Genomic DNA, 13876 nt, shown 5'->3' on the forward strand with positions numbered 1-13876 from the left:
TCCTGAAATTTACCTTACATTTGCTTTCCACTAGTTTGGGCTAGGTTATTTGGACTGAACCTTCCCGGTAAAAATGCTGGGTAGGATTTTTTAAAGCTTTTTAAAAAAATTTATGAAACTAGAAGAAATAACTTATACTTAAAACCCAAGTATTAGATAACAGCCCAAATTTAAAAAGATACCCATCAGATGGGCCCCGATTAAGCAGAAGAAATTTTAATAGGGGTGAAGATGCTGGTGAGTGGTTTCTTCATATGATAATATATGAGCCAAGTCTGCTGAGTGCTTCCTGGCATGAGCCATCTGCTCGTCTTAACAACCATTATCTTCTGTTCTCTGGGTAGGAGGTGGAGTCTAGGACGGAGTGGGATGGGCTAGAATCAAGGGTTAAAAGGGAAGTTTCCCCTGTGGAATTTCTTTCTTGTGAAAGGATACTTGTGTAGTGACTGCCATGGTAAGATTCGTTACTTATTTAAAACTGGATTATTTCTGTGATTCTAACTTTCTATGTCTGTTGTGTCCCTTGTTCTTGCTTAATATTGAGTAAAACATTTCTCAGAGGCCAGCCTTTTTTCCAGCGCACTTGGGCTGGAGTTCTAAAGTCGGAACATGACGGTACCTTCGGTGGATCGTGTAGTGGTGGGCGCTGCAGCAGTTCAAGTGAAAGAGTTTACAGAAGACTGCTCAGTCCAACTGCCCCTTCCTACCTGCAGATTTTATTCAGTCTAAAAGCTTAGACTCGAAGGCTTAGAGATTCTAGTTTTTATTTGGTTTTGTTTTTAAATGGGGAGTATCCACCAAGGTTCCTTCCAGATCTCAGGATTCTAGGAATTGGTAGTGCCTTTGGGTTTGTTATATTTTGTTTCTTTGTATTGTCACGCACATTTTCAGAGAAAGGAATGGAAGCATAGAGTTCCAAAGAATGAAACTCGCTTTTGGAGGATTATAAGAGCATTTCCTTTCCAGGTTCACTAGGGTGGGTGGTGGGTGTCTTCTGGAATTAACCTGTCTGATAAATAGTTTATTTTGTACTCAATCCCTAGTGCCTAGTATAATGCCTAGCAAATAGTAGGCACTAAATAAATAGCTTATGGTTGTTCTTGGCCCTCTGGTTGGCATCCATTGAAATGCAATAGATTAAGTTCTTAGAAGCAGAGAGTATCATGCTCTGGTTATTTTCCTAGGAACACAGGCAGACCTATGGGAACACTCGGGAACCTCTTTTGGAAAACCTGACTAGCGAGTATGACTTGGATCTTTTCCGAAGAGCACAAGCCCGGGCTTCAGAGGATCTGGTGAGTAGTAAAACCTCCAAGCTGAGGACCACTTGTGAGGGGCACTTGGAACTGCCAAGAAAAATGATTAGCAGTCAGTTTGATGGGGATTAGATATACCTTGCTGGTTGACTCTTTCCCCTTCCCCCAGCCATCCTAATTTGAGACTTTCTTCCTTCCCATTCATATTTAAAATTAAATACCCCTCCTCCCTTCCCTTGTCCCTTAAAGTTTTTCCTCCCCACCTCAACTCCTGGAAGGACCTGTTTTGTGGAGGTGGTTAGCTGGGTAAAACAACAGGTATCCCTTTGTGCCAGGTGTGTCATTTGCAATTCCGAGAACCTCTAGACTGGGAGATAACCCCTCTCTGTTGTCCTCTTAACCAAAACAGGAACTCCCTTTTGCAGGGTTGCCTCAGCCCTTCATTACAGCTATAAAAGAATAAAAAGAACGGTGAAGAGGAGTAATGGATACAGTTGTCAGATATTTTAGAATTGTTCTTTGACACAGCCTAGTTTCATGTATCAAGATGGTTTCCTCTTCTGATTTTTATTTATAGTTACCATTTAGTTTTGAATCCCTAGGCAGAATTTTCAACAATTTCGCTTTAAGAAAATTGTGATTGAGGGGTCTTCCCTGGTGGTCCAGTGGTTAAGACTCTGTGCTTCCACTGGAGGGGGCATGGGTTTGATCCCTGGTCTGGGAACTAAGATCCCGCATGATGCACGGTGCGGCCAAAAAAAAGAATTGTCATTGAGTTTACCTCGGATTTAATGAATTGAATGTCTTCAAGGAAATTTAGCTTGTAAAGTGAATTTCATCTTCCTCTTTAAAAAAATTATATTGAATACTTTATTTAAAAATTCTCAAATAGACTTGTTGAAAGTTTTGTGGGAGGCAGGGTTTGATAGCTGCCCTTGGCTAGGCTGGGTTGCTGCTGCTGGTTTTCTCTATCCTACCCTGGAACAGAGGATTTCCTAGGCCAGCTTTTCACAACTCTTTACCTGGTTATTCAAAATTATTTCTGTAGCCAACTCATAGCCGCTGAGTGGGGACAGCCATCCAAAAATACCTTCTACTTTCTAGCTTTAGATTCCAGAATTAAAGCATCATCCCTCTTTCAAAAATATTTTTTAAAGGACCTCAGTTGAGAGGATGGCTGCCATGGGTGTATGTCATGCAGATCCTCGCAGCTTTATAAAAGCTGCAGATATGTAAAGCACATTCTAAAGAATCTTTTGTGCAGTTTTAGAATGTTTCGTAAAGGTGTAGGGAGTATTTGTGATAGATTGCCTTTTATAATTCAGTGTGGTTCTGGCTGGTAAAAATAAAATTTTACCAAGGACTTGTTCTGATGTTCAGGAGATGAGGCCCAAAGTGTGGTAGGGAGCAGAGAAAAGCCACTATTGAGATCTGTGCTCTGGGCAGTGCAGACAGTAAGTACATTTTCTGTAAGCTTCCTGGTTCTGGTTATCTTTGCTCCTGTAGTTCTCTTCAGTACAAGTTTCTCATGAGATAGAAGCCAAATCTGATTTTTTTTTTTTTCTCATAGCCTAGCATGGTGGCGTGCACACAGCTTAACAACAACAGAAATGATCAATTCTAATCCTCCTTTGACTTAATTTCTTGTCGACAATAGGAGAAGTTAAGGCTGCAAGGCCAAATCACAGAGGGGAGCAACATGATTAAAACAATTGCTTTTGGTCGCTATGAGCTTGATACGTGGTACCATTCTCCCTATCCTGAGGAATATGCACGACTGGGACGTCTTTACATGTGCGAATTCTGTTTAAAATACATGAAGAGCCAAACAATACTCCGCCGACACATGGTAAGTTGTTTGGGGGTCCATGACCCTGGTGGTGATAAGCTATGGGATCTCTAGATTTAGACATCTATCTAAGCACCTCTAAGTGGTCCGCAGAAAGGGGAGGAAGGCACAGGAAATTGAAAGCCACATTTCAGAGTCGGGATATACAGCCTGTGGCAAGCCTGGGTGGCCCTTAACCACATCCTGTCATACTCATCTCCCTGTCTTTTTTCTTGCTGCCTGCTCTTGTCTGTTTCTCCCTTGGGATGTGAATTACCTCTGCCCACAGTTTTTCTGTGTCTCAACTAGATGAAAATAAATGGACTTCATTAGATAGACCTTCATTAGACAGAGATGGGACGTGACTCACCTTTTGTGTCCCTAGCAGCTAGCATGGGCAGTTAATGCCCCATAAATGTGTGTTAAATGAACACTTGCTTAAGAAAGACAAATTACGAAATTAACAGAATGGGTCCTTAGGTCAGCGTCTCCCTTGAGTTGCTTAGTGTCTTCTGGTTTCTGAACGGTCTTATTTCTGTGAAAATAGGAATAAACACTTGAATCTGATTTTATTGTTGACAGATGTGCTCACTAGGTATTCTGCCGTTTTAAGCCATTTTTCTTTCCCTAGGTATGGAATGAAAAGTTTCGTCTTAAAGGGAATTTCTGCCATGGAGCAGGGATGGGGAAGGGTCAGGGGTGGAGATTAGTCTGTCAGGCGGGGAAGCCTATCTTTTTTCTTATTTCCATAGTCACAACGTAATTGTGGCTCTAAGGCCTTTTAGGGTGTCTCTTTTCCCTTCCCCTTCCGTCTTTATTTCCCAGGATTTCCACATGCTGAGAATCTATAACCCAGACTTCCTGTGATTTCTGTCATAACACTCTTCTCCCCAGTTTGGTGATAACTGCTTTTTTGTGTTCCCAACTCTAGAGTACATAGTGGCCCAGAACTGCCACTGCTAATTAAGCCCTCTAGACTCCAGCCCACTAGGCTCCCACTAGACTGGGTGGGGAAGGATGTGGGGAGGGGGGAGGGGGAGGGAGGGCAGGTGGGTGAGTGAGGACTGGACTCCATGATGGAAGTCCATGGAGATAACCTAATTTAGGGTTTGCTATGTGAAAGACTGGTATTTTTATTGATATGAACTGCTTACTATTTATGCCCTTTTTCTTTTTGTTTCTGTTTATTTAGTGGCACTAACCAATGAAGTAGCAAAAAGGCAAGAAATAGTAGTAGGGGGAGGAAACAAAGGGACTAGATAAATCTGAGGATCAAGTAAACATTCTGAATATTTGAGGTTCTCTACTGTATTATATGAGTTACAAAAATTGAATTTCATGAAATAAAAACCTATTTTAATTCACACCTCTGAAGATTCCTATTGCTTTAGGCATAATCACAGAAATGGGCTTTCTTTGGCCATTTGGCCAACAGTTTGGCTTCTGTTTCTGAACAGATAATTGTTGTTCGTTTGCTTATTGTTGGGAAAAGCCAACATGAGTAAAGGGGTGGAGATAGGAACAAACTACAGGTGGAGCTTTCTTGAAACAAGACCAGTTACTGCATATGTGGCCTTACATGTGACAAATCGAGGCATGATTCTTGAGTTGACCAAAAGAGTCACAATAAAATGTAATAAAAAATATTCCATATACATATGCCTTTTAAATGATATTTTTAAAAGTATTTTTACATAAAACCTTTAAAAAATTCACCCATTTACAGCAGTGGCTTCCCGGCTGCATTAAATCTATTAGCAATTGAGGGTGAGGAAAGGAGAACCTTGTGCCCCCTTGTGGCCAAGTCAGTGTCCGTTGTCCTGTCTTCCTCCCTCCCTCCTCCGCTCCCCCTGCTTCCTGCTGCTCAACCAGGCTTCCTTGCCTTTTTTTTTTTTTTTTTTTAAAGCCACAAAAGGACATGCTCCTATATCATTATAGTATAACAAACGGAACACTTGGAGAGGGGGGCATGGTTTTTATCACTGGGTCTGTTTTCTAATCTGAAAAAAAGACCATAATGGTTTAGGTGGTAATGAGAAGTTTCTGGTAAAGGTGAGAGTACCTTTACTTAGCAACTCTCAGCTGCTGGAAATAAGCTGCTTAAGAATTTCCTGTTGGCACAAGGCATTTTATAATAAGCTAGGGGTATTTTTTTAAAATTTATCTTGCTTTTACGTGGTAGATGATTTTAATCTCCTGGGTTGGAACAGTGCCAGAATATAATCCAGAAAACCTGTTCCAAACTGCTATAAAAATACCACAAATATATTGCAGTGACTTGAGAAGCCTTTATTTGTTTCACTAAAAAGAAAATCTGTTTTGCTGTATGTTCTCAGGTTTGTCCAGCTGTCCATCCATCTCAGCTAACAAATTTGACCTGTGATTCCTTTTCCCTTTTGGGCAGCAGTCTTACTGGGAAGGTTTGTTTCTCTGATGTGAATTCCATTCTCTTGCAGGCTAAGTGTGTGTGGAAACACCCACCCGGAGATGAGATATATCGCAAAGGTTCAATCTCTGTGTTTGAAGTGGATGGCAAGAAAAACAAGGTAAAAAGTGCTGACATCAGAAAAGGGGGTGAAAGTATTGTACATTCACAGGTTTCAGAAATTTGTTTTATCTCCATCTCACCTTGTAAAGAAGATAGAACTCTTCTATTGGCCAAAATACACAATTTCTGCTTCATTAACAATAATGGTATGACCTTTAAATTTTAGGCCTTTATCTGATAAGTATAAGAATCACTGGCCCACACATAAACGTTGTTTCTCTACTTCCAGATCTACTGCCAAAACCTGTGCCTGTTGGCCAAGCTTTTTCTGGACCACAAGACATTATATTATGATGTGGAACCCTTCCTGTTCTATGTTATGACAGAAGCAGACAACACTGGTTGTCACCTGATTGGATATTTTTCCAAGGTCAGCAGGATCTGGAGATTAAGAAGCTGATGACCAGAGCAGGGTGATTGATGTTGGCATATGGTGGCTCAGATCACTGATGGAAAGGGGCGGTTCCCTGGGCAGCGAGGACAGCCCTTCTCTTAAAGGCTGGCAAGGGGTGGGGTGGAAATCCACGGATCAAAGGTTATCTAATGAAAATGTGCAATTCTTTATTAAAAGCTTCTGATTTATTCATTTCTGGACTTGTGGATTGAAGCTGCCCATTAATTACTGGCCAGGGCCCTGCCTACTAACCCACAAGCCCACATCTTGTAGTCAAGCCAACCAACTCTCCTGGCTTTGCTCTCCTCTGTGTTATTAGCTTAAAACCAGGAATATGTTCCTTTTGCCTGGTTTTCTAGCTGAGCTCCTTCAGTTGATAACGCCACTGTGCCTTTAAAGACTCAAGGCCAGATTTTGCTTATGACTTTTTAATATAACAACTTTACTGAAATATAATTCCCCTACCATACAATTCACTCATTTAAAGTGTATGGTGTGGTGGTTTTTAGCATATTCACAGAGTTGTGCCACCACCTGGCAGTCGCCACAATCAGTTTTTGTTACCCCAGTAAGAAACCCCGTACCCATAAGTAGTCACTCCTCATTTCCACTCATTCCCTCCCAGCCCGACTGTCTCTGTAAGTTTGCCTGTTCTGGACATTTCACATAAATGGAATCATGCAGTATGTGATTTAATCGTGTTTTGACCCCCTTCCAGAATGGGGACTTACTGTTTGGGTTCCCTCCCTTCTCCAGTAGGCAACACTCTTTTGAAATACTGCTTTAAAAGAGAGCTGCTCTAGACTGACTCACATTCTAAACCTTCTTGCCCTGCTCTGTGTCTGTAAGGAACCCAGAGTCAGCCCCCTTAAGATGAGACTGGAAATCTTAGAGCTAGGGAAACCCTGGGATCATCATAAAGGGTGTGGATGTACCAGCTATGAGCCTGACAGCCACTCCTCAGGACTAGTTAGCATATATTTTGCAAGCAACCTTGTTTTGTATCTGTGGGACTGCTGACACCTTTGGTTCCAAATTCTCATGACCCGCTCATCTGTTTGCTCTTGATTTTAGGAAAAGAATTCATTCCTCAACTACAATGTATCCTGTATCCTTACCATGCCTCAGTACATGAGACAGGGCTATGGCAAGATGCTCATTGATTTCAGTAAGTGAAACAGGAAAGTCATAAGTTCCACAAGCAGGGACCATGTGAATATTGTTGTTTGTCTTTTTGTCCTGTGATCTATCTATACAGTTCCTGGCATGTAGTGGAATTACACTGGTATTAAGTGAATGAGTAAGTGGAAGAAATCTGAACATTGTCAGTTGGCCTGATACACATTGAACACTCAAATGAATACAGGACCCTGAGTTGGTACCTAATGGTGGGAGATACAGAGGATAGTAAAGTAAGCTCTTTAGGATTACCCCAGTTTGAGACTTACCAACAGCACATACATGCATAAGACTTCAAATTTGTTCTTGGGTGTTAAGAATTTTAGTTTTGTAAGCTTTTGTCTAGAGGCAGTCTTATTAATCATGGATTCTGTATTGGGGAATTTGCCTACTCATTAAAATTTATTCATAAGCCCAAAATCAATCAACATGCCCATGGCAGCAAAAAAAAAAAAGTCACCATGCATTCCCAGATGAGGTTAAACAAGGTGCCTCGTTTCAGCTCTCTGTGTTTAAGCCAGTGTCCTTTTCACGGTCTATTAGTGCCATGTCATTCATATTTTTGTGCCTCTTTTTAAATCTTTATTTATGTGGCTGCGCCAGGTCTTAGTTGTCTGGGATCTTCGTTGTGGTGTGCGGGACCTTTAGTTGCAGCATGCATGCGGGATCTAGTTCCCTAACCAGGAATCAAACCTGGGCCCCCTGCATTGGGAGTGTGGAGTCTTAACCACTGGACCACCAGGGAAATCCCCGTATTTTTGTGCTTTTTATTATTGATTTTCTTTTCTTTTTTTTTTTTTGGCCGTGCCGCACAGCTTGTGGGATGTTAGTTCCCCAACAAGGGATTGAACCTGGGCCCTTGGCAGTGAAAGCGTGGAGTCCCAACTACTGGACCGCCAGGGAATTCACTGTTGCTGATTTTAAATGGTCCCTAAGCGTAGTGCTGAAGTACTGTCTCGGAAGGCTGTGATGTGCCTTACAGAGAAAGTGTGTTTTATAGATAGGTTTTATTCAGGCATGCATTATTGTGCTGTTGGCTGTTAGTTTACTGTTAATGAATCATCAATATGTATTAAATAGGTGTTTTTAAACAGAAGCACATAAAACGAGGCTATGTATTGATTGGTTGACAAAAATATGACCAGCAGCCCACAGGAACCTAACCCTGTATCTCCCCTAAGAGCAGTGGTTCAATATTCGCTAATTCAGTGTTCACTGTGACTTTGTAGAATATAACTACTGTGAATAATGAGATTCAACCGTGTTTTATTTGATATTCACTGTAACATGACATATTTTAGTCAAATTAGAATTCTTAGAAACAGTTTTGTGATCCTTTTTTTTTTAAGCCATCTGGTAAGTGATGAATCAGGAAATGGCACAATCCACTAAGGGTGTGAGGGGATTGTATATCTTTGAATAGGTAACACCTATTTTATAAACTTTATGGAAATTTTCAAACATATACAAAAGTAGCATAACAGTATAATAAACTCCCCTGTAATGATTACCATTTTATGGCCAATCTTGTTTTACCTATAGTCCCACCCTCAACTATTTTGGTATCTAAAAGAATAAGGTCTGTTATACTTAAAAAATACCAAAAAACCAAAAAATTCCTTAATGTCATAAATTATACTATTCAAATTTTCCTTATTTTGTGATTTTATTCTTTTAAAAAAATTTTATTTTTACTCAAATCCAGATAGAACTGATATTGGGATTGATAGATGTAGCTTATAAATCACTTTTAGTATGAAAGTTCCCACTCCATCTCTTTTTTTTCTTTGCTATTTATTTGTTGAAGAAAGCAGGTTAATTATCCAGTAGTTTCCTGGGGTATGAATCTTGCTGACTACATCCCCATGGTGTTGAAAGTTAGACATTTAGATGTTAAAACTAGTGACTTAGTGAAATTCAGATAGTATCCATCCCCGCCCCCGTCCCCGCCCCCCACTAATATTTCATAGGCAGTACTGAGATAACCCATTCTTAAAGTTCAAAAATTTGAAAAAGATTAATAGCTATATAGTGAAATGACTTCCCAATCTCTGTTCCCATCTACCCTGTTCTTTGTTTTTGTTTTTCGGCTTTTTTTTTTTTTTTTTTGGGCTGCACCACTTGGCCTGTGGGATCTTAGTCCCCGACCAGGGATCGAACCCAGGCCCCAGGCAGTGAAAATGCTGAGTCCTAACCACTGGGCTGCCAGGGAATTCCTCATCTACTCTGTTCTTAACACATACGTACAGATAACCATTGATAAGTTTCTAGTGAAGCCTTTCAGAGTTTTTTTAATGTCTATTATAAGTAAATGTAAATACACATTCGTCCCCTTTTGTTTGTACAAAGGCAGCCAACATAGTATTGCATTAAATGACTGAACCCTAATTGATATTGCAAAGCAGACTCTGCTCTTTAAATCTTTTTCCATGTTGGTACATTGTTCTTACTAGGGTGAGACACAGTGTCTGTATTGTTCCCTGGCAGGTTATTTGCTTTCCAAAGTGGAAGAAAAAGTTGGCTCCCCAGAGCGTCCACTCTCAGATCTGGGGCTCATAAGCTACCGCAGTTACTGGAAAGAAGTGCTTCTTCGTTACCTGCATAATTTCCAAGGCAAAGAGATTTCTATCAAAGGTTGGTTTTTGACTCTTAGAAAATGGTTGTTACTCAAGATGTTAGTTCCACTGAATATTCTGACTTTTCTTTTTGGCCCTGTTCATGCTTTGTAACCTGCAAAGAAAATGCCCCATTCTGTGTTTCATCTGAATATGAGAGCAGAAGGCCCACTAACGTGGACCACTCACTAAAGGTGCCTAAGGATTCCAGAGTGTTTGGCCCTTGGGACTGGTCATACGATTTGGTTTCTTGGGACTGGTTATATGATTAGGTTTCTTACAGAGAAAATGTGGTGTGTTTTTTTTTGTTTTTTAAATTTTTTTTTTTTTGAGTTTTGAACTTTATTTATTTACTTATTTTTGGCTGCGTTGGGTCTTCGTTGCTGCACGCAGGTTCCCTCTAGTTGAGGTGAGTGGGGGCTACTCTTCGTTGTGGTGCGCGGCCTCTAATTGCAGTGGCTTCTCCCGTTGCAGAGCACAGCGCAGGCTTCAGTAGTTGTGGCTCGCGGGCCCCAGAGTGCAGGCTCAGTAGTTGGTGGCGCACGGGCTTAGTTGCTCCGCGGCATGTGGGATCTTCCCGGACCAGGGCTCGAACCCGTGTCCCCTGCCTTGGCAGGCTGATTCCTAACCACTGCGCCACCAGGGAAGTCTGAAAATGTGTTTTATAGATAGGTTTTATTCAGACATTCGTTATTGCGTCTCAAATCTCAGGTTGCTGACACTTTAATTCTAAACAAAAGTCAAGAAAGAAGAAAAACTTCAAGTCTTTTGGCACGCACAGGAAATTCTAACATCCCTGACTATTTATGTGAGGATGGAAGAATTTAGTTTGGTCTGTCTTTGACCTTGATTTTTATAGGGGCCAAATGGTTTCCTGCTGTAATATCCCTCTTCTGTAGTTATTTTAACTGGTCAAATGAATGCTTTGTAAATTTCTTCTGAACAGCTTGGGTCAAGTAGTGAAGATTCCAAACATTTGGAGTCTGCGTCTAGATTTCCGCCAAGGGAAAGGGGGCCTTGGTGGCGCGGGGCGGGGGTGGTGTCTGCATTTTGGCCAAGTTCTCGGTATCTCTTCTGTTTCAGAAATTAGCCAGGAGACAGCTGTGAATCCTGTGGACATTGTCAGCACCCTGCAAGCCCTTCAGATGCTCAAATATTGGAAAGGAAAACACCTAGTTTTGAAGAGACAGGTAAAGTTACTATCAGCCTCTTGCTCATTGCTTAATGTCCCTTGAGACCTAGCAGAGCAAAGTGGGGCCTTCACACCTTATAGGTAACCTTCCCTTCTTAAAGGAGTCTGACTCTATGCATCCTTTACTTGGTCTCATTGTTAGGCTTATCTTAAGCTCCTGTCTCAGATTTGAATGACAGACGTGTAAGCAGCTCCAGTTAAGCAGCTTTATGTGGCACAGTCGTGCTTCTATCCTTTGATGATTTTCTTAGATCGGATGAAGAGTGCCCATCTGTGGAGGAGAATCTTCATAAACTCCAGGGCCTGTGGAAGTGGTGTTAAATTCCTTTAACAAATGCCATCTCAACTCATGCCAATTAAAAATTTTTTTAAATTGACTTATAACGTTCAATGATGGAAGATGAATAATGATTTTCAGGTCTTACTGAAGGCATAGCAGGAAGAAATGGATTAGGTAGGAGAGCACTGGGTAAATCAAAAGAGAATTTTTTTATATATACCTGCCTCACACCTTAGTATAGTATTAAATATGTAAGGGCCATTTCTTCTTTGCTGATAATCCTTTTGAAATCCACTTATAAACATGTTTTAGTTGAATGTATATAATACTTTTTCCCATTGTTCTCCCTCAGGACCTGATTGATGAGTGGATAGCCAAAGAGGCCAAAAGATCCAACTCCAATAAAACCATGGATCCAAGCTGTTTAAAATGGACCCCTCCCAAGGGCACTTAAAGTGCCCGGTTACTCCGAGCCAGCGAACCCCAGCAGTAGGAATCCGTACCCTAGGGATCTGTCTGTCATTTCTGTTGCTCTGGTGATTGGCAAGTGCAGTATCCTCTGGGGAGGGCCCGCCCCCCTCAGGGCTGTCCTGGCTCCGCCCTCCGTGCACACTGCAGACGCTGGTTCTGAGGAACTGATGCTCGGCCTCAGTGAGGTTGCCCGGATGGGATCCTGCACTAGACTCGAGTGCGGGTCCCTCATAGCACTGACCCAAGGTGTTCTGTTTTGGTACTGTACCTGTCCAGTCACTGGTTCTCTCCTCTGGCCCCATGAGGTTGTGTCGTGTCTCTAAACTTTGTAATAGTGCTTCTTCTTGCCGCCCAGTCACCAGACCACCAACCACGGTTACTGCCACCAGGACATTCCCAGTTACTCCTTACCTGTGTTCTTGGAGGGGCAGGGAAGAGGTAACACTTCTGAGTGTGTGTGTGTGTGCTGGGAGGGGTCCCTTCCCTTTGGATTTCATCTCACTTTAAGTTTTTTCCTCCATTTTTCCTGAAAGACCTGTTTTTGATCAGTATCAGGCTGACCAGAGCCAAATACTTTTGAAGCCTCGCAGGGATTAGTCTTGGTTACAGCACATTATCTGAATGAGATGGAGAAAAGAATTGAGAAGTGGTGATTCTGTATTTGGATTTGAGTTCACCTGTGGGCAGTGGGCAACGTCTTGGTGGAAGGGAATGGAATACTACTTTTTGCCTCACCAGAAAGTGCCCAGTAGTAAATGTTTTCTTCTCTTCACTCCCTGCCCGTCTTTACGTTTGCAGGTGCCAAAGTAATTTCCAGTTCTCCCTCTCATGCTGCATGTTAACTGGTTAATTATACTGCAGAAACCTTTTCACCAGTACCAGTCTGATATAGCATCCCTATGCTTCCACATAAGTTACACTGAAGTTACACTGCTTTGTCTGAACATCCTTGGAGAAGTGATTGAAAATGACTTCCGTGTCTCAGCCCATGACCCAGCGAGGCAGAATGGCCGCCCCTGCCAAGGTTCGCTTCCCTCTTCAACAGTGCCTCCCCCTCCCTCTAAGACTGAAGTGCTTATGCCCTTCCAAGAACTCCTCCTCCATTTCCTTTTTGGGATTTACCACCATCCCCCCATTCTCTGGTCTCCTATTTTTGGTGTTGTTTAAGTGAAGGAAGAGATGCTCCCTCTAATTTCTCTCTAGCCCATTATAACCTGCTATCTTGGGGCAGCTTTTGATGTATGACATGTCACCCTTTCCAACTTGGTCTCTACAACACCGCTGTCTTCATGTGGAACCCTCACCACAATCCCAACTCTGGTCATTTGTGCCTTTCTCTTGTCATCTTTGTACACTACTTATATTCACTGTGGGTTGGGGGGAGCCAATTTTAAGCATGTTCAGTGGCAGCTCCCTGCCAGTTTCAGTGTCACTGTTAAAATTTATCCAAAAGCAACTTCACTGGGGGTTTTCTTAAGGGGTAAAGGCCTTTTACAGAAGCTAATCCTTCCCCACATGTGGTAGAATGTGCTGTTCTATATCTGCTCCTCAATAAAGCATGTTCTCTGCTCAAGTCTTGTTTCACCTAGGAGCTCTCATTTTGAGTACAAAATGGTGCCCCTGACCTGCTGCTAATAGGTAATGCACTTGGGATTTATTTTCCTAGCAGTAAACTGACTGTTGAGGGATGTGGTTTGTGGCTGGGGAAGGTTGTGTCTTCCTCTGTGATGCAGGGTATCTGTGGAGGCAGTGCTTACTCTGAGCTTGTTTACTTGATGGGATAAACTCTCCCTGCCACACTCTGGTTCCAGATAGTAGGTATGCATAGCAATAAGTAGTCTGTATGATCCATTCTTTCATTAAGTTCATTAAGTTCAAGGACAGAAAACCCAGCAGGAAGTTAGGATACGTGGGGTACAGTCGGTAGCTGTGGGAAGTGGGAAAAGGTGGGTCCCTTCTTGTCTCCAGGCTTATTTGCCAGTAGTGAGCAGTGTCACCTCTAATCATTGTCTCTCGGGTTGAGATGATTTCTGAAAGTAGCTGCATTTTCCTGTAGCATTTACCTAGAGCAGGAAAAGGGTGGCCGGGCACTTCGCTATATGGTGGAGAGGAG

The 13876-nt window shown here is 42.1% G+C and overlaps 1 protein-coding gene across 2 annotated transcripts in view; it reads left to right on the top strand.

The window, feature by feature from the left end:
• KAT7 (lysine acetyltransferase 7) overlaps nt 1-13336 on the top strand; it is a 31243-nt gene extending 17907 nt beyond the window's left edge. For both annotated transcript variants that reach the window (XM_081218163.1, XM_081218164.1), the window contains 8 exons: nt 1185-1295; nt 2914-3105; nt 5541-5630; nt 5862-6002; nt 7101-7194; nt 9693-9839; nt 10904-11010; nt 11645-13336. In XM_081218163.1, the coding sequence (XP_081074289.1) occupies nt 1185-1295; nt 2914-3105; nt 5541-5630; nt 5862-6002; nt 7101-7194; nt 9693-9839; nt 10904-11010; nt 11645-11746 (984 nt within the window). In that variant the 3' untranslated portion in view covers nt 11747-13336. The remainder of the gene's footprint in view (nt 1-1184; nt 1296-2913; nt 3106-5540; nt 5631-5861; nt 6003-7100; nt 7195-9692; nt 9840-10903; nt 11011-11644) is intronic.
• Nucleotides 13337-13876: the final 540 nt, after the last annotated feature.

This window comes from Mesoplodon bidens (assembly GCF_964165515.1).
Source record: "Mesoplodon bidens genome assembly, chromosome: 19".
In the NCBI taxonomy this organism is placed as follows: Eukaryota; Metazoa; Chordata; class Mammalia; order Artiodactyla; family Ziphiidae; genus Mesoplodon; species Mesoplodon bidens.